General features: G+C 46.3%; 1 protein-coding gene across 1 annotated transcript; it reads right to left on the minus strand.

The window, feature by feature from the left end:
- Positions 1–206: 206 nt before the first annotated feature.
- lysm2 (LysM and peptidoglycan-binding domain-containing protein 2) lies at positions 207–19,727 on the minus strand. Its single transcript, NM_001173878.1, is given in 3 exon segments — positions 207–1,381; positions 17,798–18,153; positions 19,278–19,727. Coding segments are annotated over 3 exon segments (660 nt in total). The 5' UTR covers positions 19,530–19,727; the 3' UTR covers positions 207–1,329.
- Positions 19,728–21,022: the final 1,295 nt, after the last annotated feature.

Below are 21,022 nucleotides of genomic sequence, written 5' to 3' on the forward strand. Positions count from 1 at the left end.
AGCTGTTCAACATGTTCAATTGTTCTTTCTTGAAACATTCAACTATCAGAGGGGTGGGTAGCCTCAGAGGCCCAGGCTTCTCACCTCACAGTCCAGTCAACCAGATGACATTTGGAAGGATGCCACACAAGACTAGAGGAGCGGAACTCAGTAAAATGTACAACGACATTTATCATCAACAAAAACAACTAGGCAACCAAGAGAAGTCTGTTTTAAAGTTGCATTTATTCATCCTCAAAAATCAAGAAAAAAAAGCACATTAAAACTCAGCCATGGTTTAATTTGTACAGTATTTCACACACTTAAAAACAACAGCACATTCACACTTCAAAAGAGTTTTCCCTTTATGTCACCAATGAATGCTTCTAAACAGGTAAACATTTAAAATGCTTCACCACCCCTCCCACCCACAGCTTCACCCCCCCTCCCATCCACAGCTTCACCACCCCTCCCACCCACAGCTTCACCACCCCTCCCATCCACAGCTTCTGGTGAGAATTCAGTCGAGGGATACATCCAAAATGGCACCCTATTCTCTATGTTATACACTACTCTTGACCAAAACCCTACAGGCCCTGGTCAAAAGTAGTGAACTCTACGGGCCCTGGTCAAAAGTAGTGCACTACATAGGGAATAGGGAGCCATTTGGGACGCACACAATGTGGGGTATAAATAGGCTGCCATTATGGACGCAGCCTAGTTTCAAACACTGAGGAGGAAGAGAGGAGGAGGAAGAAGAGAGGAGGAGGTGAGGAGAGGAGGAAGAAGAGAGGAGGAGGTGAGGAGGAGAGGAGGAAGAAGAGAGGAGGAGGTGAGGAGGAAGAGAGGAGTAGGAGGAGGAAGAGGAGGTAATAATGGAGGCTTCTCCATCTATCTATCCATCCATCTAGTGGACTGATGCTATTCTAGGAGGGATTGGATCATCAGAGTTAGGGTAAAAGCCAGTATCGAACTAATCCCCCAAACACACCTGTGTGTTTCCTGTGTATGTATGTGTGTGTGGTATACACAGACCAGAGGGTTATTCTGTACAGCAGCAGCATGTAGACTTGTAGTGAGTAGATGAGTGTCATAGTAACAGACTACCTGCTGTTCAGATGATTGACAGCAGTTGAACAGTACAAAACCAGAAGAATACTAATAATACAACATATGATACTAATATTAAAAAGGCAAAGGATGAATCCTCAGTTCAAACACTTAGACATGATGTCCCGTGTCATGGTTTGGTAAAAGAAAGATACAGGAAGGGAAAGGTAGGAAGCAGTGATGGGTGGATTTGTGGGTGGATGGGTGTTAATCAGGGCTTCAGGTAAACGAGTGTGTCCTTTAGATCTCCTGGTATGATGAAACAGGAAGTGTGTATTCCTCTTCACTGTCCCTGTGAACAAACAGAACACACACGTTAGCACGCACACACATATCAACACACACTTAAACTGGACTGACCACATGCAGACTTTCCGCACCTCATCCACACTCACACCCACAGATATACACTCATCCACACTCACACCCACACAGATATACACTCATACCCACATAGACATACACTCATCCCACTCAGACATACAATCATCCACATTCACACAGATATACACTCATCCACTCACACACAGACACACACACACACACACACACAGATTCATGCTACACACACACACATCACAACTGCTGCTACCAGACTGTTATTATTGCTAAATACTGCATAATTTAAACACTTGCCCCCCCAATCCCCCTTCCCCAAAACACATGTAAATATTACACTATTATTGATCCCTTCCTGTATTATACTGATGCTAACATGTTTATTCTACTGACACATTTACTTTATGTTCCTATTCTCATATTTTATCATTTCATATTGTTGTTGCATTGTCCAGAAGGAACCTGCTGGTAAGCATTTAATTGGACGGTGTATACCATGTGTATTCTGTACATGTGACTAATAAAACTAAATAACACACACAAACATAACATCCAGTGAATTCCCTCTATTTGCATACAGACACACCATATTTATTTAAAACAATTATTTCACCTTTATTTAACCAGATAGGCAAGTTGAGAACAAGTTCTCATTTACAATTGCGACCTGGCCAAGATAAGGCAAGCAGTTTGACACATACAACAACACAGAGTTACACATGGAGTAAAACAAATATACAGTCAATAATATAGTAGAAAAATAAGTCTATATACAAAGTGAGCAAATGAGGTGAGATAAGGGAGGTAAAGGCAAAAAAGGCCATGGTGGCGAAGTAAATACAATATAGCAAGTAAAACACTGGAATGGTAGATTTGTAGTGGAAGAAAGTGCAAAGTAGAAATAGAAATAATGGGGTGCAAAGGAGCAAAATAAATAAATAAATAAATACAGTAGGGGAAGAGGTAGTTGTTTGGGCTAAATTATAGATGGGCTATGTACAGGTGCAGTAATCTGTGAGCTGCTCTGACAGCTGGTGCTTAAAGCTAGTGAGGGAGATGAGTGTTTCCAGTTTCAGAGATTTTTGTAGTTCGTTCCAGTCATTGGCAGTAGAGAACTGGAAGGAGAGGCGGCCGAAGGAGGAATTGGCTTTGGGGGTGACCAGAGAGATATACCTGTTGGAGCGCGTGCTACAGGTGGGTGCTGCTATGGTGACCAGCGAGCTGAGATAAGGGGTAACTTTACCTAGCAGGGTCTTGTAGATGACCTGGAGCCAGTGGGTTTGGCGACGAGTATGACGCGAGGGCCAGCCAACGAGAGCATACAGGTCGCAGTGGTGGGTAGTATATGGGGCTTTGGTGACAAAACGGATGGCACTGTGATAGACTGCATCCAGTTTATTGAGTAGGGTATTGGAGGCTATTTTGTATTTTGTAAATGACATCGCCGAAGTCGAGGATCGGTAGGATGGTCAGTTTTACGAGGGTATGTTTGGCAGCATGAGTGAAAGATGCTTTGTTGCAAAATAGGAAGCCAATTCTAGATTTAACTTTGGATTGGAGATGTTTGATGTGAGGCTGGAAGGAGAGTTTACAGTCTAACCAGACACCTAGGTATTTGTAGTTGTCCACATATTAAGTTAGAACCGTCCAGAGTAGTGATGCTGGACGGTCGAGCAGGTGCAGGCAGCGATCGGTTGAAGAGCATGCATTTAGTTTTACTTGCATTTAAGAGCAGTTGGAGGCCACGGAAGGAGAGTTGTATGGCATTGAAGCTCGTCTGGAGGGTAGTTAACACAGTGTCCAAAGAAGGGACAGAAGTATACAGAATGGTGTCGTCTGCTTAGAGGTGGATCAGAGACTCACCAGCAGCAAGAGCGACATCATTGATATAAACAGAGAAAAGAGTCGGCCCAAGAATTGAACCCTGTGGCACCCCCATAGAGACTGCCAGAGGCCCGGACAACATGCCCTACGATTTGACACACTAAACTCTATCAGAGAAGTAGTTGGTGAACCAGGCGAGGCAATCATTTGAGAAACCAAGGCTGTTGAGTCTGCCGATAAGAATGTGGTGATTGACAGAGTCGAAAGCCTTGCCCAGGTTGATGAATACGGCTGCACAGTATTGTTTCTTATCGATGGCGGTTAAGATATTGTTTAGGACCTTGAGCGTGGCTGAGGTGCACCCATGACAAGCTCTGAAACGAGATTGCATAGCGGAGAAAGTGCGGTGGGATTCGAAATGGTCAGTAATCTGTTTGTTGACTTGGCTTTCGAAGACTTTAGAAAGGCAGGGTAGGATAGATACAGGTCTGTAGCAGTTTGGGTCAAGAGTGTCCCACCCTTTGAAGCGGCTTTCCAATCTTTGGGAATCTCAGACGACACGAAAGAGAGGTTGAACAGGCTAGTAATAGGGGTTGCAACAATTTCGGCAGATAATTTTAGAAACAAAGGGTCCAGATTGTCTAGCCCGGCTGATTTATATAAGCTGGGTGTTTGCTAACTAAAGCCATCTCAGACCACAATTGTGTGTGTGTGTGTGTGTGTGTCTGTCTGTCTGTCAGACTCAAACCCTAGTCATAGTGTGTTTGCTCAAACAAGAAGCACGCTCCTCTGTTTCCTCACAGACACCAGAGTAAACATAGACCTGGTGACAGAACCAGACTGATTTTTATACTGCTACTACTAACCACACAGTACCATACAGAACCAGACTGATAACTATACTGTTACTAACCACACAGTACCATACAGAACCAGACTGATAACTATACTGTTACTAACCACACAGTACCATACAGAACCAGACTGATAACTATACTGTTACTAACCACACAGTACCATACAGAACCAGACTGATAACTATACTGTTACTAACCACACAGTACCATACAGAACCAGACTGATAACTATACTGTTACTAACCACACAGTACCATACAGAACCAGACTGATAACTATACTGTTACTAACCACACAGTACCATACAGAACCAGACTGATAACTATACTGTTACTAACCACACAGTACCAGACTGATAACTATACTGTTACTAACCACACAGAACCAGACTGATAACTATACTGTTACTAACCACACAGTACCATACAGAACCAGACTGATAACTATACTGTTACTAACCACACAGTATCATAAAGAACCAGATGGATAAATATACTCCTACTAACCACTCAGTACCATACAGAACCAGACTGATAACTATACTGCTACTAACCACACAGAACCAGACTGATAACTATACATCAGTGATGTAGTATCAACAGCGTCTATTAAAACATTCCCCAACCAGAAACCATGGATTGATGGCAGCATTAGCGCAAAACTGAACGCGCGAACCACTGCTTTTAAATCAGGGCAAAGTGACTGGAAACATGACCGAATATAAACAGTGTAGCTATTCCCTCCTCAAGGCAATCAAACAAGCTAAGCGTCAGTACAGAGACAAAGTGGAGTCGCAATTCAACGGCTCAGACACGAGAGGTATGTGGCAGGGTCTACAGTCAATCACCGACTACAAAAGAAAAATCAGCCCCGTCTTGGATCACGATGCCTTGCTCCCAGACAGACTAAACAACTTTTTTGCTCGCTTTGAGGACAATACAGTGCCACTGACACGGCCCGCTACCAAAACCTGCGGGCTCTCCTTCACTGCAGCCAACGTGAGTTAAACATTTAAACGTGTTAACCCTCGCAAGGCTGCTGGCCCAGACTGCATCCCCGGCCGCGTCCTCAGAGCATGCGCAGACCAGCTGGCTGGTGTGTTTACAGACATATTCAATCAATCCTTATCCCCTGTTCCCACATGCTTCAAGAGGGTCACCATTGTTCCTGTTCACAAGAAAGCTAAGGTAACTGAGCTAAATGACTACCGCCCTGTAGCACTCACTTCCGTCATCATGAAGTGCTTTGAGAGACTAGTCAAGGACCATATCACCTTCACACTACCTGACACCCTAGACCCACTCCAATTTGCTTACCGACCCAATAGGTCCACAGACGACGCAATCGCCATCACACTGCACACTGCCCTAACCCATCTGGACAAGAGGAATACCTATGTAAGAATGCTGTTCATCGACTACAGCTCAGCATTTAACACCATAGTACCCTCCAAACTCGTCATTAAGCTCGAGACCCTGGGTCTCGACCCCGCCTTGTGCAACTGGGTCCTGGACTACCTGACGGGCCGCCCCCAGGTGGTGAGGGTAGGTAACAACATCTCCACCCCGCTGATCCTCAACACTGGGGACCCACAAGGGTGCGTTCTCAGCCCTCTCCTGTACTCCCTGTTCACCCACGACTGCATGGCCAAGCACGCCTCCAACTCAATCATCAAGTTTGCAGACGACACTACAGTGGTAGGCTTGATTACCAACAACGACGAGACGGCCTACAGGGAGGAGGTGAGGGCTCTCATAGTGTGGTGTCAGGAAAATAACCTCTCACTCAACGTCAACAAAACAAAGGAGATGATCGTGGACTTCAGGAAACAGCAGAGGGAGCAGCCCCTTATCTACGTTGACGGGACAGTAGTGGAGAGGGTGGAGAGTTTTAAGTTCCTCGGCGTACACATCATGGACAAACTGAAAAGGTCCACCCACACAGACAGCGTGGTGAAGAAGGCGCAGCAGCGCCTCTTCAACCTCAGGAGGCTGAAGAAATTTGGCTTGTCACCAAAAACACTCACAAACTTTTACAGATGCACAATCGAGAGCATCCTGTCGGGCTGTATCACCGCCTGGTATGGCAGCTGCTCCGCCCATAACCGGAACGCTCTCCAGAGGGTAGTGAGGTCTGCACAACGCATCACCAGGTGCAAACTACCTGCCCTCCAGGACACCTACACCACCCGATGACACAGGAAGGCCAAAAAGATCATCAAGGACATAAACCACCCGAGCCACTGCCTGTTCACCCCGCTATCATCCAGAAGGCGAGTTCAGTACAGGTGCATCAAAGCTGGGACCGAGAGACTGGAAAAACACCTTCTATCTCAAGGCCATCAGACTGTTAAACAGCCATCACTAACATTGAGTGGCTGCTGCCAACATACTGACTCAACTCCAGCCACTTTAATAATGGAAAAATGTATGTAATCAATTTATCACTTGCCACTTTATATGATTTATATTAGATAATGTTTACATAACCTACATTATTCATCTCATATGTATATACTGTACGCTATACCATCTACTGCATCTTGCCATCTTGATGTATTAGATGTATCACTAGCCACTTTAAACAATGCCACTTTATATAATGTTTTCATAACCTACATTACTCATCTCATATGTATATACTGTACTCTATGCCATCCTGATCTAATGTATCACTAGCCACCTTAAACAATGCCGCTTTATATGTTTTCATACCCTACAATACTCATCTCATATGTATATACTGTACTCCATACCATCTATTACATCTTGCCTATGCTGTTTGGCCATCACTCATTTATATATTTTTATGTACATATTCATATTCATTCCTTTACACTTGTGTGTACAAAGTAGTTGTTGTGGAATTGGTAGATTACTTGTTAGATATTACTGCATGGTCGGAACTAGAAGCACAAGCATTTCGCTACACATGGTTAGCAGGTGTTAATGCATGTGTATGTCACAAATAAATTTGATTTGACATCTACTAACCACACAGTACCATACAGAACCAGACTGATGTAACGAAATGTAACGAGGTAGACAGAGAATGAGAAGCCACATGGTGCGCCAGCCTCAGTGTGTCAACCCTCCCATGGAGATGTTCCATTGCTATTAGAGGTGTGAGGGCTGGGATGAATAAGGGTTAAACTGATCACTGCCACACTCCCTCTCTCCCTTATTATCATCACTCCCTCTCTCCCTTATTATCATCACTCCCTCTCTCCCTCATTATCATCACTCCCTCTCTCCCTTATTATCATCACTCCCTCTCTCCCTTATTATCATCACTCCCTCTCTCCCTTATTATCATCACTTCCTCTCTCCCTTATTGTCATCACTCCATAGCACCTTCCATCTTCTCTCCATCACTCCTTAGCACCTTCCATCTTCTCTCCATCACTCCTTAGCACCTTCCATCTTCTCTCCATCACTCCTTAGCACCTTCCACCTTCTCTCATCACTCCTTAGCACCTTCCACCTTCTCTCCATCACTCCTTAGCACCTTCCATCTTCTCTCCATCACTCCTTAGCACCTTCCATCTTCTCTCCATCACTCCTTAGCACCTTCCATCTTCTCTCATCACTCCTTAGCACCTTCCATCTTCTCTCCATCACTCCTTAGCACCTTCCATCTTCTCTCCATCACTCCTTAGCACCTTCCATCTTCTCTCATCACTCCTTAGCACCTTCCATCTTCTCTCCATCACTCCTTAGCACCTTCCATCTTCTCTCCATCACTCCTTAGCACCTTCCATCTTCTCTCATCACTCCTTAGCACCTTCCATCTTCTCTCATCACTCCTTAGCACCTTCCATCTTCTCTCATCACTCCTTAGCCCCTTCCATCTTCTCTCCATCACTCCTTAGCACCTTCCATCTTCTCTCCATCACTCCTTAGCACCTTCCATCTTCTCTCCATCACTCCTTAGCACCTTCCATCTTCTCTCCATCACTCCTTAGCCCCTTCCATCTTCTCTCCATCACTCCTTAGCACCTTCCATCTTCTCTCCATCACTCCTTAGCCCCTTCCATCTTCTCTCATCACTCCTTAGCCCCTTCCATCTTCTCTCCATCACTCCTTAGCACCTTCCATCTTCTCTCCATCACTCCTTAGCACCTTCCATCTTCTCTCCGTCATGACGTTGGCCTGTGGGTAAGGTTTATGACCCCCCATAAATACCTTTCTCCCTTCCCCTCTCTCTCTGACCCTACTGAAGGACTGTTAAATAGCCTTTGTTAAATATAGAGAGTCTGGGAACATCAAACAAGTGGGGGGAAAGGAACCATATTTCAGTAATAGAACCAGTTGGAAATATACCAGGTACTTAATGAGTATGGATGTCAGTTCGGTTGTCATCTGAGACATTATGACTGATGACAGGACGACATAAACTGTACCTGGGAAAGTCTACACATTCTAGTTATCAGATTCACATCGAATTGTTGTGCAATTTAAATGTTTGTTATTGAAACTGTTTGTTAGGAGTTTAAATGTAATTTTAGCTTCCAAATGAGAGAATTGTGTTTTCATAAGGAAAGAGCCCTGACCAATCAGTGGCCCGCGGCTGTGAAGAGACAGGGGTTATAAACGATGAAACACACCCTTCTCCCCTCCACTATATAAGTCAGTGACGAAATGTAACCAGCCTGTTCCGGGTACGTGAGGTCTGCAGCCTCTGCGGTAAAAGGACACACATGTCAAGTACAGAACTAAGCCAACCTCAGCGTGAGCTTTGGTTGTGAATGGTATGAACTTTGAACTCTGATTCACTACAGAAGTGATACTTCCTAGCCGTTGAGTTAGCAGAGGCCGCTGTAGACGTGGGCTAGGAAAGGACGGACAACGTATTCAGTCTAACACACAATGAAGATACTACAACGTATCCATTTTACCACCAGTGACATTCTTCCGAGGACAGGAAGATCTCTGTTGGCCAACACGGCCAGCATCTATGACCAACCTACCGAAGCGCAGCTCAGATTAAATATTTATTGCATTTCCCTTTCCCAAATGGGCGGTAATTTAGAATGCATAAGATTCTGTATTTACGATGGCATAGCTGTTTTCTGTTTCCTCAGTCTTCCCGCTCTTTCATTCAAGCCCAACCCCCTTTCTTTGTGTAACAAGCCACCATGCCGGTTTAGCCCACTAGGGCACATTCTCCTATCATTTCCTTGTAACCATATCTGTTTTGTTATGCATTTCTGTGAATTATTTAGTTTAGTAAATAAATGATTTTAAGACAATTGATGTATGGATGACTCATAGTGAAGACTGGGTTCGTGCAGATAACCAACAATTTACGACGTTTGGAATGAGATTGACGTGAGGTAAACTAACATCATGAAAGGAGACTAATCGATCAGATATTAATATCTGAAAGTTATATTAGGAAAATTATAACTTTGTAATCTGAATATTTTCCTTGGTGCCCCGACCTTCTAGTTAATTACAGTTACAAGATTAATCAGTTTAATCGCGTAATAATAATTACAGAGAGTTATTTGATAATCATGTCTTCCGTTTTAATGATGCCAAAGACACGACAACTCCTTAGCACCTTCCACCTTCTCTCCATCACTCCTTAGCACCTTCCATCTTCTCGCCATCACTCCTTAGCACCTTCCATCTTCTCTCATCACTCCTTAGCACCTTCCACCTTCTCCCCATCACTCCTTAGCACCTTCCATCTTCTCCCCATCACTCCTTAGCACCTTCCATCTTCTCCCCATCACTCCTTAGCACCTTCCATCTTCTCCCCATCACTCCTTAGCACCTTCCATCTTCTCCCCATCACTCCTTAGCACCTTCCATCTTCTCCCCATCACTCCTTAGCACCTTCCATCTTCTCCCCATCACTCCTTAGCACCTTCCACCTTAGTACCTTCCTTCACCCCTTCTATCTTCTATCCATCACGCCTTACATCACCCCTTCCATCTTCTCTCATCACTCCTTAGCCCCTTCCATCTTCTCTCATCACTCCTTAGCCCCTTCCATCTTCTCTCCATCACTCCTTAGCCCCTTCCATCTTCTCTCCATCACTCCTTAGCCCCTTCCATCTTCTCTCCATCACTCCTTAGCCCCTTCCATCTTCTCTCCATCACTCCTTAGCCCCTTCCATACTCTCTCCCTTCTTTCTGCCAAACTTAGATCCTTTTTTTCTTCCTGGCTTTCTTTCCTCTCCTTCTCCATTTAGTCCTTGCTTCCCTGATACACACTCCCCCGCCTTCTCTCCCTCTCTCTTTCCTGGCAGATCTATAAATAGCTGATAGATCAGTCTGCAGAGGGTTGAGGCCTCCTATGTGACCTAATAGGGCTGCATCTCAATAGTCTACAGTAGAGCTTGGACCATAAACCCCAAATTACCAACACCGACATTTCTAACTCACAGCCAAGCAATTTTCACCATAGACTGTTTTCAGATAAGTGGACAGGAAGGAGAGGTGGAGGAAAGAGAGATGGAGAGGAAAGAGAGGTGGAGATGAGAGAGGTGGACAGGAAAGAGAGGTGGAGATGAGAGAGGTGGACAGGAAGGAGAGGTGGACAGGAAGGAGAGGTGGAGATGAGAGAGGTGGACAGGAAGGAGAGGTGGAGATGAGAGAGATGGACAGGAAGGAGAGGTGGAGATGAGAGAGATGGACAGGAAGGAGAGGTGGAGATGAGAGAGGTGGACAGGAAGGACAGGTGGAGATGAGAGAGGTGGACAGGAAGGAGAGGTGGAGATGAGAGAGGTGGACAGGAAGGAGAGGTGGAGATGAGAGAGGTGGACAGGAAGGAGAGGTGGAGATGAGAGAGGTGGACAGGAAAGAGAGGTGGAGATGAGAGAGATGGACAGGAAAGAGAGGTGGAGATGAGAGAGGTGGACAGGAAGGAGAGGTGGAGATGAGAGAGGTGGACAGGAAGGAGAGGTGGAGATGAAGGAGAGATGGACAGGAAGGAGAGGTGGAGATGAAGGAGAGATGGACAGGAAGGAGAGGTGGAGATGAAGGAGAGATGGACAGGAAGGAGAGGTGGAGATGAAGGAGAGATGGACAGGAAGGAGAGGTGGAGATGAAGGAGAGATGGACAGGAAGGAGAGGTGGAGATGAGAGAGGTGGACAGGAAGGAGAGGTGGAGATGAGAGAGGTGGACAGGAAGGAGAGGTGGAGATGAGAGAGGTGGGCAGGAAGGAGAGGTGGAGATGAGAGAGGTGGACAGGAAGGAGAGGTGGAGAGGTGGAGATGAGAGAGCTGGACAGGAAGGAGAGGTGGAGATGAAGGAGAGAAGGACAGGAAGGAGAGGTGGAGATGAAGGAGAGAAGGACAGGAAGGAGAGGTGGAGATGAAGGAGAGATGGACAGGAAGGAGAGGTGGAGATGAAGGAGAGATGGACAGGAAGGAGAGGTGGAGATGAAGGAGAGATGAACAGGAAGGAGAGGTGGAGATGAAGGAGAGATGGACAGGAAGGACAGGTGGAGATGGACAGGAAGGAGATGTGGAGATGAAGGAGCGATGGACAGGAAGGAGAGGTGGAGATGAAGGAGAGATGGACAGGAAGGAGAGGTGGAGATGAAGGAGAGATGGATAGGAAAGAGAGGAGGAGAGGAAGGAGAGATGGACAGGAAAGAGAGGAGGACAGGAAGGAGAGATGGACAGGAAGGTGAGATGGAGGTGACAAGGAGAGGAAGCACCTTAACCATTAGATATTAGTGAGTAGGTCAGTCTGCTGCTGTGACCTGAGCACCGTGTGTCCTGAGCACCATACTGCTCCCAGAGCATTGTTCATCCATTATTCACACTCACTCAGGCACCACGGCAACCCACATTCCAATTAGACCAGCAGGTGTGTGTGTGTCTCAGAGTGACAGCACAGACTGCCTGTTACCAACTATAACTGTAACCAGCTGCAGAACATCTAACCCAGTTTCCACTACCAAGTCTCAGATCATGTAAAGCTTGCTTTACTCCATAGCTTCAAAACTATATTAAAACTATAATTAAAACTGTATTTCTCTTTCATCCATAGCTCTGTATTAAACATTTTGAGAGTGGTTACATTTCTCCAGCCGCATCCCTCAACTGTTAATCAAAACAAGTGGCAGGGTGACGGCTTGTTGTTTTCTAATCCCAGATTGCCCGTTTAAACCAGTTTCACTTCAAGGAAACCATGACATTTCCTCTGAATCCTGTAACATAGCTGTTAAACCACAGAGCACTGAACCATAACGCTGCCCAGCTGTAGGTTGATCAGGTTATGGTCTCCTTAGAGACCTGGGGCCGTAGGCATCAAACCTCTGGGGCCGTAGGCATCAACCCTCTGGGGCCGTAGGCATCAACCCTCTGGGGCCGTAGGCATCAACCCTCTGGGGCCGTAGGCATCAACCCTCTGGGGCCGTAGGCATCAAACCTCTGGGGCCGTAGGCATCAAACCTCTGGGGCCGTAGGCATCAACCCTCTGGGGCCGTAGGCATCAACCCTCTGGGGCCGTCTCAACCTGGGGCCGTAGGCATCAACCCTCTGGGGCCGTAGGCATCAACCCTCTGGGGCCGTAGGCATCAACGTTCTCAGAGTAGGCATCAACGTTCTCAGAGTAGGCATCAACCCTCTGGGGCCGATGGCATCAACCCTCTGGGGCCGATGGCATCAACCCTCTGGGGCCGATGGCATCAACCCTCTGGGGCCGATGGCATCAACCCTCTGGGGCCGATGGCATCAACATTCTCAGAGTAGGCATCAACCCTCTGGGGCCGTAGGCATCAACGTTCTCAGAGTAGGCGTGGTGCTATAGGGTTAGTTCTCCCTCCACAGGCGTCCACATACATAGGTTGGGTTTGCTCCTAGCAGAACTCAGCTAGGTGAAGTGAACGTCTGTTCTTGCATACTCCCTTAAAATACCTTCGCTTTAAAAACAAGAAAAGCATCTATATTACTGTTTGTCCCTCTTGATACACTGTAGCAGCAAGTACACTTCCTCAAAATACTCTGAATTAATCTTAGATAAAATGAATTACAGATTTCTTAGTTGACGTTTTTGCCGAAGTCTCAGTCGCGCAATTTTAACTAACTAAGATACAGTATTATCTGGTACAGTATTTTTCAAGTGAACAAAATGTCCATGAAAACTAGTTGCCTGTCGTCGAATGACAACAAACACTTAATTGAAGAATCCGCACTGTTGACCAATCACCAACGAAGGATCGTAGACTTCAGCTACCGAAGAAAAAACGTTGTGTGCTCAAACAGACGAAAAAAAACCTGCAGAACACCAAAATGAACCAAAATGTAGTCACAATATATGCAGGAACGGTTTCAACTGGGAAGCATATGGTCAGCCTTATTCACTGTGATCTAAAAGGCTAAACTGATCCTAGATCAGCACTCCTACTCTGAGACACTTTGTGGATACAGCCCCAGGCCTAGCCAGGGAGAGACCGCAGCTGCTGCCAGCGTGACTCAGGACTGACTTGGCAGTTCCTCTAACTTAAATAGTATGTGTGTGTGTGTGAAGAGTGCGTGTGTGTGTGTGTGTGTGGAGAGTGCGTGTGTGTGTGTGTGTGTGTGTGTGTGTGGAGAGTGCGTGCATTAGTGTGCACATGCCAGCCAACTTGCCGATCTTCACAGACGTGACTGTGTCTCAGCACGCATAGTCAGCGAGACAAGCTCAGGCCTGACTTATGCTGAATTCCAAATAGACCCTACCCTTCTAGAGAGACCCTACCCTTCTAGAGAGACCCTACCCCCCTAGATACCCTACCCCCCTAGAGACCCTACCCTCCTAGAGACCCTACCCTCCTAGAGAGACCCTACCCCTCTAGAGACCCTACCCCCCTAGAGACCCTACCCTCCTAGAGACCCTACCCTCCTAGAGACCCTACCCTTCTAGAGAGACCCTACCCCCCTAGATACCCTACCCCCCTAGAGACCCTACCCCCCTAGAGACCCTACCCCTCTAGAGAGACCCTACCCTTCTAGAGAGACCCTACCCCCTAGAGACCCTACCCCCTAGAGACCCTACCCTCCTAGAGACCCTACCCTCCTAGAGACCCTACCCTCCTAGAGAGACCCTACCCTTCTAGAGACCCGACCCCCCTAGAGACCCTACCCCCCTAGAGACCCTACCCTCCTAGAGACCCTACCCTCCTAGAGACCCTACCCCCCTAGAGACCCTACCCTCCTAGAGAGACCCTACCCTTCTAGAGACCCTACCCCCCTAGAGACCCTACCCTCCTAGAGACCCTACCCTCCTAGAGATCCTACCCTCCTAGAGACCCTACCCTCCTAGAGACCCTACCCTCCTAGAGATCCTACCCCCCAGAGACCCTACCCTCCTATAGAGACCCTACCCCCCTAGAGACCCTACCCCCTAGAGACCCTACCCCCCTAGAGACCCTACCCTCCTAGAGAGACCCTACCCCCTAGAGACCCTACCCCCCTAGAGACCCTACCCCCTACCCTCCTAGAGACCCTACCCCCCTAGAGACCCTACCCTCCTAGAGACCCTACCCCCCTAGAGACCCTACCCCCTAGAGACCCTACCCTCCTAGAGACCCTACCCTCCTAGAAACCCTACCCTCCTAGAAACCCTACCCCCCGAGAGACCCTACCCTCCTAGAGATCCTACCCTCCTATAGTGACCCTACCCTCCTATAGTGACCCTACCCTCCTATAGTGACCCTACCCTCCTAGAGATCCTACCCTCCTATAGTGACCCTACCCTCCTATAGTGACCCTACCCTCCTACAGTAACCCTACCCCCCTACAGAGAGACCCTACCCTCCTAGAGACTCTACCCTCCTAGAGACCCTACCCTCCTATAGAGACCCTACCCCCCCCTAGATACTGTACCCCCCTAGAGACCCTACCCTCCTAGAGAGACCCTACCCCCCTAGAGACCCTACCCTCCTAGAGAGACCCTACCCTCCTAGAGAGACCCTACCCCCCTCGAAAGGCCCCTACTCCCCTCGAAAGGCCCCTACTCCCCTCGAAAGGCCCCTACTCCCTCGAAAGGCCCCTACTCCCCTTGCCACTCCTGAAATGGTTGAATAGGCGGAGGACCTCTCCCTCCCTCCCTCTTTCAGTCTTCCCTTTCAATGTCACTCTTCCCCTCTTTCTCAGTCTGGGATCTACAAACTACTCTGCAAAAACAAAACATGTCATTGCTTGTTTGCTTGTCTCAGTCGTGTAACGTCATCCGTTTGGAATGTAATCTGAGCAGTAAGAGAGGTTTAACCGATAGGCTGTACTGAGAGTCAGGTGGGCTGGGATCAGACCAAGACAGTGTTGATGGACATCTCTCTCTCCTGACGCATCAGTACACACACACACACACACACACACACACACACACACACAACACCTGATCTCAGCCCCTCACCACCCACAGTTTGGCAGGAAGACTGCATGACTCAACATTTATGACTAGCAGCCAATCGCAGGCCAGGAGAGAGGGGCACTGGCCAGTGGGAACTCAGAATCCGACAGGCATCCGTCACCTGCATCTGCGTAAGCAGGACGTCACACTTCCACAAGCAGCTTTCTGATTCGACGTCTCGCCGACAGGCAGTCTGCTGATTTGACTGCTGGTTTGAGTGATGCGCCTGGAAGAAGCAACTTTTAACTAAGACAAGACTTGGCTAAAGGACAACTGCTAGTCTGAATTTCTAGTCTGAAAACCACTGCTAGCTCCTACCACTTTGTGAAACTTGAGGATTTGTGTTACCTACCCCAAGCTGATTCATTGGTTTTATCTTAGCGGGTGAACATGTCTTGTGGTATGCAGAAGGGATACGGTAAATGGTTGTTAACTCAGTTGTTCAGTTCAACGTGGTTCACTGAGTGTGCCAGGGGCAAATCTGATATTGCACACTATTACCTATATAGTGCACTATTTCAAATGGCACCCTATTCCGAACATAGGGCTATGGTCAAAAGTAGAGCACTATAGGCTCCCGAGTGGCGCAGCGGTCTAAGTGCTGGAGGCGTCACTACAGACCCTGGTTCGATTCCAGGCTGTATCACAACCGGTCGTGATTGGGAGTACCATAGGTGCGGCGCACAATTGGCCCAGCGTTGTCTGGGTTTGGCCGGGGTAGGCCGTCATTGTAAATAAGAATCTGTTCTTAACTGACTTGCCTAGTTAACCTGTTAGGGCTAGGGGGCAGTATTTGCACGGCTGGATAAAAAAAATGTACCCGATTTAATCTGGTTACTAATCCTACCCAGTAACTAGAATATGCATATGCTTATTATATATGGATAGAAAACACTCTAAAGTTTCTAAAACTGTTTGAATGGTGTCTGTGAGTATAACAGAACTCATTTGGCAGGCAAAACCCTGAGACATTTTCTGACAGGAAGTGGATACCTGATGTGTTGTATTACCTTTAAACCTATGCCATTGAAAAACACAGGGGCTGAGGAATATTTTGGCACTTCCTATTGCTTCCACTAGATGTCCCCAGCCTTTACAAAGTGTTTTGAGTCTTCTGGAGGGAGATCTGACCGAACAAGAGCCATGGAACGATGATGGCCCATTAGACACCTGGCGCGCGAGTTCATGTTGGGTACCCTCGTTCCAATACGTTATAAAAGAGTATGCATTCGTCCACCTTGAATATTATTCATGTTCTGGTTAAAAAAGGCCCTAATGATTTATGCTATACAACGTTTGACATGTTTGAACGAACGTAAATATATTTTTTCCCCTCGTTCATGAAGTGAAGTCCGGCGGGCTTAGATCATGTGCTAACAAGACGGAGATTTTTGGACATAAATGATGAGCTTTTTTGAACAAAACTACATTCGTTATGGACCTGTGATGGAAGTGACATCTGATGAAGAGAATCAAAGGTAATGGATTATTTACATAGTATTTTCGATTTTAGATCTCCCCAACATGACGACTAGTCTGTATCGCAACGCGTATTTTTCTGGGCGCAGTGCTCAGATTATTGCAAAGTGTGATTTCCCAGTAAGGTTATTTTTAAATCTGGCAAGTTGATTGCGTTCAAGAGATGTAAATCTATAATTCTTTAAATGACAATATAATATTTTACCAATGTTTTCTAATTTTAATTATTTAATTTGTGATGCTGATTTGACTGCCGGTTATTGGAGGGAAACGATTTCCTCAACATCAATGCCATAGTAAAACGCTGTTTTTGGATATAAATATGAACTTGATAGAACTAAAAATGCATGCATTGTCTAACATAATGTCCTAGGAGTGTCATCTGATGGAGATTGTAAAAGGTTAGTGCATCATTTTAGCTGGTTTTATGGTTTTGGTGACCCTGTCTTTGAATTGACAAAACATTACACACAACTCTTGTAAATGTACTGTCCTAACATACTCTAAATTTATGCTTTCGCCGTAAAACCTTTTTGAAATCGTAAAACGTGGTTAGATTAAGGAGATGTTTATCTTTCAAAGGGTGTAAAATAGTTGTATGTTTGAAAAATTTGAATTTTGACATTTATTTGGATTCAAATTTGCCGCTCTTGAAATGCACCTGCTGTTGATGGAGTGCACCACGGGTGGGACGCCTGCGTCCCACCTAGCCCATAGAGGTTAAATAAAGCTTAAATAAAAATAAATAAATAGGCCCTGCTCAAAAAGTAATGTACTAAATATGGACTAAGGTGCCATTTTGGATGAAACCCATGTGACTGGCTATCACCACATTGGCGTATTCCAACTCTTACCTCACTTCCTCTTCTTTGAGCCTGCGTGCTGCCTGCTTTGACTGTTTAATCTGCAAGTCCAGTCTGTGCAGGAAGTCTTGAGCCGACAGCTCTTCTGTCTGGGGCCGTTTATAACTACTACTGTCCTTATCCCCAGGGCCAGGGGCCGGAGGCGGCGAGGGGTCCTCCTCAGTGTCCCTGTCCTGCCCCACACACAGGGGCTTGAAGTCCTGGTCCTGGGGATCTCCGTCGGGGGACTCTAGAGACAGGCCGTTGAAGGGAGAGGTCTTCTCTGAGACCACAGGGATGTTGAGGGTGTTACGCAGGAAGATACAGTCGTTACTGAACAGCTTGTTAGTCCTCTTGATCTGCTCCATCTGGAATCATATATGTGATATAACGGTAATAACACATTAATAACCTGGTATAACAAAACAATAACAGTATTAATAACAGGTTAACAAAGCAATAACATCAGTATCAATAACTGCAGTCACAAAGCAGTCATAACATAAATAGCAATACTAACAAGATTGTAATAACACAAGGCAGTAACAACAGTATCAATACTGATAATGTAGGTAGTAACACATGTTGTTATTGGGTGAGAGATGAGCAATGTACTCTGTCAGGAAGTACATTGTCTGTCAGGAAGACAGACATTCCTAGAAGCCCCTAGGGCAGGGATGGGCTACTCCAGTCCTGGAGGGACACAGTGTGTGCAAGCGTTTGTTTCACCACAACACTAACACACCAGATTAAAGGAAAACCAGCACACTGTGCTCCTTCAGGACTGGAGTAGTCCACAATGGCCATCGGTGACAGTGAGCTACAGAGATGGGAATGATGACTACCAATCGGTGACAGTGAGCTACAGAGATGGGAATGATGACTACCAATCGGTGACAGTGAGCTACAGAGATGGGAATGATGACTACCAAACACTGCATGTGGCTGAAGTTGCTCACACAAGATCACATGAACCTTTGTGTAGCCTGTTTGTTCCAGTATTCTATTGCACTGGGGTCCTACAGGTACTGAGACAGTAGCCAACATTGCTACACTGTAGCACATTCCGTTATGAGTCATGATGACCATGTTGTTAATGCAACAATGTAACAGTGACAATGTAGCTAATGTGGAGCAGGGACGCTCAGGCCTCGAATGGGATGAAATTTGATACTTAAGTTTCTGGTTCGAAGCCTGCTCAGTCCGTCCGTTGCATTCAGGTATCATGAGACTAAGTCATAAATGTTTAGATCTAAGGATAATTGAATCGTGTAGTAGGTCTATGCTAGGTTAATCTTGCAAACCCTGATTTTATTATACTCGCGACCATGATACGACAGCGTAGCAAATAGGTGGTCCCATAAAATGCTCGCATGCATGACAGTTGATCAAAACAAATGCGCCGTGAATGAGATTTCACATTTTAATATCCACAACCATAACACACAAGACATTCACACAAGACGTGTGTGTGTGCCGGTAATAACCTTACCGTTACTTCGTATTTGAGGGCTATGCCCTGCAAAGTGTCGCTGTATGTGACCCGATGCTCTATGTATTTCTCGCCAAGAGAAGCCGCGACGCTAGCCGTACTCCCATAAGACCGGATCTTGGTTCGGGCCAGACTCTGAGACAGTTCACTATCGGATTCTGAACCGGACCGGGACCGGGGAAAGATGGGCTGTCCGATACCAAACCTCGCTCCACCATCCCTCATCGGCAGGACAGGAGAGTACTCCGCCATCTTCTCTCGGTAGCTGCTTGTTGGTTCGTGATGCGCCGACTGCACTCAGCTAACCTGGGCTAGGAGGTAGCCAAGTGGCTGGCTATCTTACTCAGTCAGGCTGCGGGAAGATTGCCATTTCTAGTTTGGTGATACATGTCGATCCTGTGTGAATGTGGCATATTTCAGGTCAGGCAAAACCGAGCCGTTCGCTGTTTGTTGCCACAGACAGACACTCACAGAGAGTCTTTACTTACTTACGTCGCAGACGTAAAAAAAAAACGTGAAACGCTCGGTGTGAATTTGGGGCAATGCAATTGGATACGCACGCCAGCGTGTGTTCGCCGCTCCAAGCTTATGACATCACCAGTGTCGTTTAGAGCACAGTTCTGGCATACTGCCAGCTAGGGCCCAAAATGCAGATGTTGTTTTACAGTAGGCCTATCTAATAAAAAATTGTCAGTCTACTTTAAAAAGATATATGTTCACACCAAACCATTGTGAAATAGAGTGAATATATACTTTATTGTCGATTTGATTAGAATAGCACCCATGGATGGAGAGCAATTTTGTGGTTAAGTGCCTTGCTCAAGGACACAACAGTGGTTTGTAGGCCTACCTACCAGCCTGGGGCTGCTGCTATTGCCTGGTCATCCTTCTTGGTAAGTTTCATGTCCCTGTGAGCTGTGTGTCTGTGGAATGTAACAATGACCAGGGACACAGGGGCAGGGGAGGAGGGACGGAGGGACGGAGGGACGGAGGGGGGGGAGTGAGGGGAGGGGATATGAGGGAGGTAGAGGTAGGGAGAACTCATTTTCATGTGGAAAGAACATTCAGCAACCCACGTCACCAATGTGATTCCTTGTGAGTGTGTGTGATTATTTCACTTTTGTTTATTCATTTCACTTGCTTTGACAATGTAAACATATGTTTCCCATGCTAATAAAGCTCCTTGAATTGAATTGACTAATAACTATTATAACACTGTAAATAGCCGTAATATTTGAAATGTGTCTATTCCTTTGAAACTTGTGAGGGTAATGTTTACTGTTCATTTTTGATTGATTATTTCACTTTTATTTCATATCTATTTCACTTGCCTTGGCAATGTAAACTTATGAGTCCCATGCCAATAAAGCCCTTTGGATTGAATTGGGATTGGGAGAGAGAGCAAGAGAGACAGAGAGAGTAAGACAGAGAGAGTAAGACAGAGAGAGTAAGACAGAGTACCAACCCAGTGACCACCACAAGTGTTACATATCAAATTCTTATTGACTGAATTTTTAAGAAGAACTTAAGATGTGCTATCTTGTTTTTGTACTTTTCCATCAATAGAGATGGTGGTTTGGGAGAGTCTCTCATAGAGAGGAGTGGACGGTGGTTCGGGAGAGTCTCTCATAGAGAGGAGTGGACGGTGGTTTGGGAGAGTCTCTCATAGAGAGGAGTGGACGGTGGTTCGGGAGAGTCTCTCATAGAGAGGAGTGGACGGTGGTTCGGGAGAGTCTCTCATAGAG

This window comes from Salmo salar, chromosome ssa11, assembly GCF_905237065.1.
Source record: "Salmo salar chromosome ssa11, Ssal_v3.1, whole genome shotgun sequence".
NCBI classification, from domain to species: Eukaryota; Metazoa; Chordata; class Actinopteri; order Salmoniformes; family Salmonidae; genus Salmo; species Salmo salar.